The sequence below is a fragment of the Plasmodium reichenowi genome, chromosome 7 (assembly GCF_001601855.1).
Source record: "Plasmodium reichenowi strain SY57 chromosome 7, whole genome shotgun sequence".
Lineage (NCBI taxonomy): Eukaryota > Apicomplexa > Aconoidasida > Haemosporida > Plasmodiidae > Plasmodium > Plasmodium reichenowi.
The window spans coordinates 557,839-559,665 of record NC_033652.1 but is presented as its reverse complement, the minus strand read 5'-3'; the positions used below and the strand labels follow the sequence as shown (position 1 = coordinate 559,665).

At 18.6% G+C, this 1,827-nt stretch overlaps 1 protein-coding gene across 1 annotated transcript in view; it reads right to left on the bottom strand.

Annotated features, from left to right (window-relative positions):
• PRSY57_0714800 (calcium-dependent protein kinase 4) overlaps positions 1–1,161 on the bottom strand; it is a gene marked incomplete at both ends in the record, with an annotated part of 2,412 nt that extends 1,251 nt beyond the window's left edge. Inside the window, one exon of the mRNA XM_012906802.2 lies at positions 366–1,161. Within this exon, the coding sequence (XP_012762256.1) occupies positions 366–1,161 (796 nt within the window). The remainder of the gene's footprint in view (positions 1–365) is intronic.
• Between the last annotated feature and the right edge of the window lie 666 nt (positions 1,162–1,827).

The following is a 1,827-nucleotide window of genomic DNA, read 5'->3' as shown; positions in this document are numbered from 1 at the left end:
AAAAAAAAAAAAAAAAAAAAAAAAAAAAAAAAAAAAAAAAAAAAAAAAAAAAATAAAACATATAAAAAATAAAACATATAAAAAATAAAACATATAAAAAATAAAACATATAAAAAATAAAACATATAAAAAATAAAACATATAAAAAATAAAACATATAAAAAATAAAACATATATAAAATTGTGAAAATGCATTTGTGAGCATAATATTTATAATCATTATATTTATGATCTTAATATTTATGATCTTAATATTTATGATCTTAATATTTATAATCTTAATACTTATCATCATATTTATCATGGTTGTATTTATTCCTGAGCTGATTGATGATGTGCTCATTTATATATTTGTTTATTATTACCTGAGAGAAGTATGTAGAGGATGACTCCACATGACCAGATGTCACATTTCTCGTCGTATGTACCATGTAATACATCTGGAGCAATATAATAAGCAGTTCCTATTTTGTCTTTCATTTTTTTACTATATTCAAAATGCGTAGATAATCCAAAGTCTATAATTTTAATTATCATATCTTCTTTATTTTTAGTTTCTAATAAAATATTTTCTGGTTTTAAATCTCTATGAACAACATTATTTTTATGCATATATGTAATTCCACTTAGAATTTGTTTAATAATTCTTGCTGCATCGATTTCATAAAATCTTTTTCTACTAATAATTTCATCAAATAATTCTCCTCCTGTATATACATCAGACACTAGATAATAATAATTATTATCTTCAAAAAATTCATATAATTTCATTATATTAATATGATCTAACATTTTTAATAACTCTACTTCTCTTAATAAACTTTCTTTATCTGTTTTTCTTTTAACATGTTTTTTGCTAATAACTTTTATTGCATATTCATGACCAGTATGTTTATCTCTACTTAGTATCACTTCACCAAAAGAACCTTTCCCCAATATTTTTATTCCTTTATATTGTTCATTAAATACAACATTACTATTCTGTATAAACATCCCAGGTCTTAATTTACTATTATTAAAACTATTCTCTACTATTTTCTTCGATATACCTACACTACTTTCTTTCATTTCATGTCTCTCATTACCCCCTTTCAAACTTTTCTTGTTTGTTTTATGCTGTTCATTTTTTGTGTTGTTAACACTCGATACCTCTTGTCCCATATTTTATTTCTCAATATGTTCATATGTTGTTCTTTATATATTGTCTAATGGATTCTTATGATACTTTTTCAATTATATATATATATATATATATATATATAAAATATATCCTATATGTATGCTATCTATATTCGGTGAGTTTAAAAATATGTAAATATAGAGACACGTATTTCTTAGATAGAATATAAAACATATGAACGAATGAATAAAATAAAAAAAAAAAAAAAAAAAAAAAATATATATATATATATATATGAACACGAATGAATGTACAAATTTTTATAAACGTATATATTAAAGTATGTAAAAAAATATATATATATACTTTTATTTTATTTTATTTTATTTTATTTTATTTTATTTTATTTTATTTTATTTTGTTTTATTTTTATTTTTTTTTTTGTCCACCTTCCATATATATATAAATAAAATTCTTTAGTCTATTATTTTTTTATACTTACAAGTTAACATTAATGTTACGTTCTTCATATATATATTATATATATGTATGTGTGTTTATCTTTATATACATACACTTATATATTATATAATATATATTTATTTATACACTTCTATATATATATATATATATATTTTTATTTATATAGTTTTTTTTTTTTTTTTTTTTTTTTTTTTTTTTTTTTTTTTTTTTTTTTTTTTTTTTTT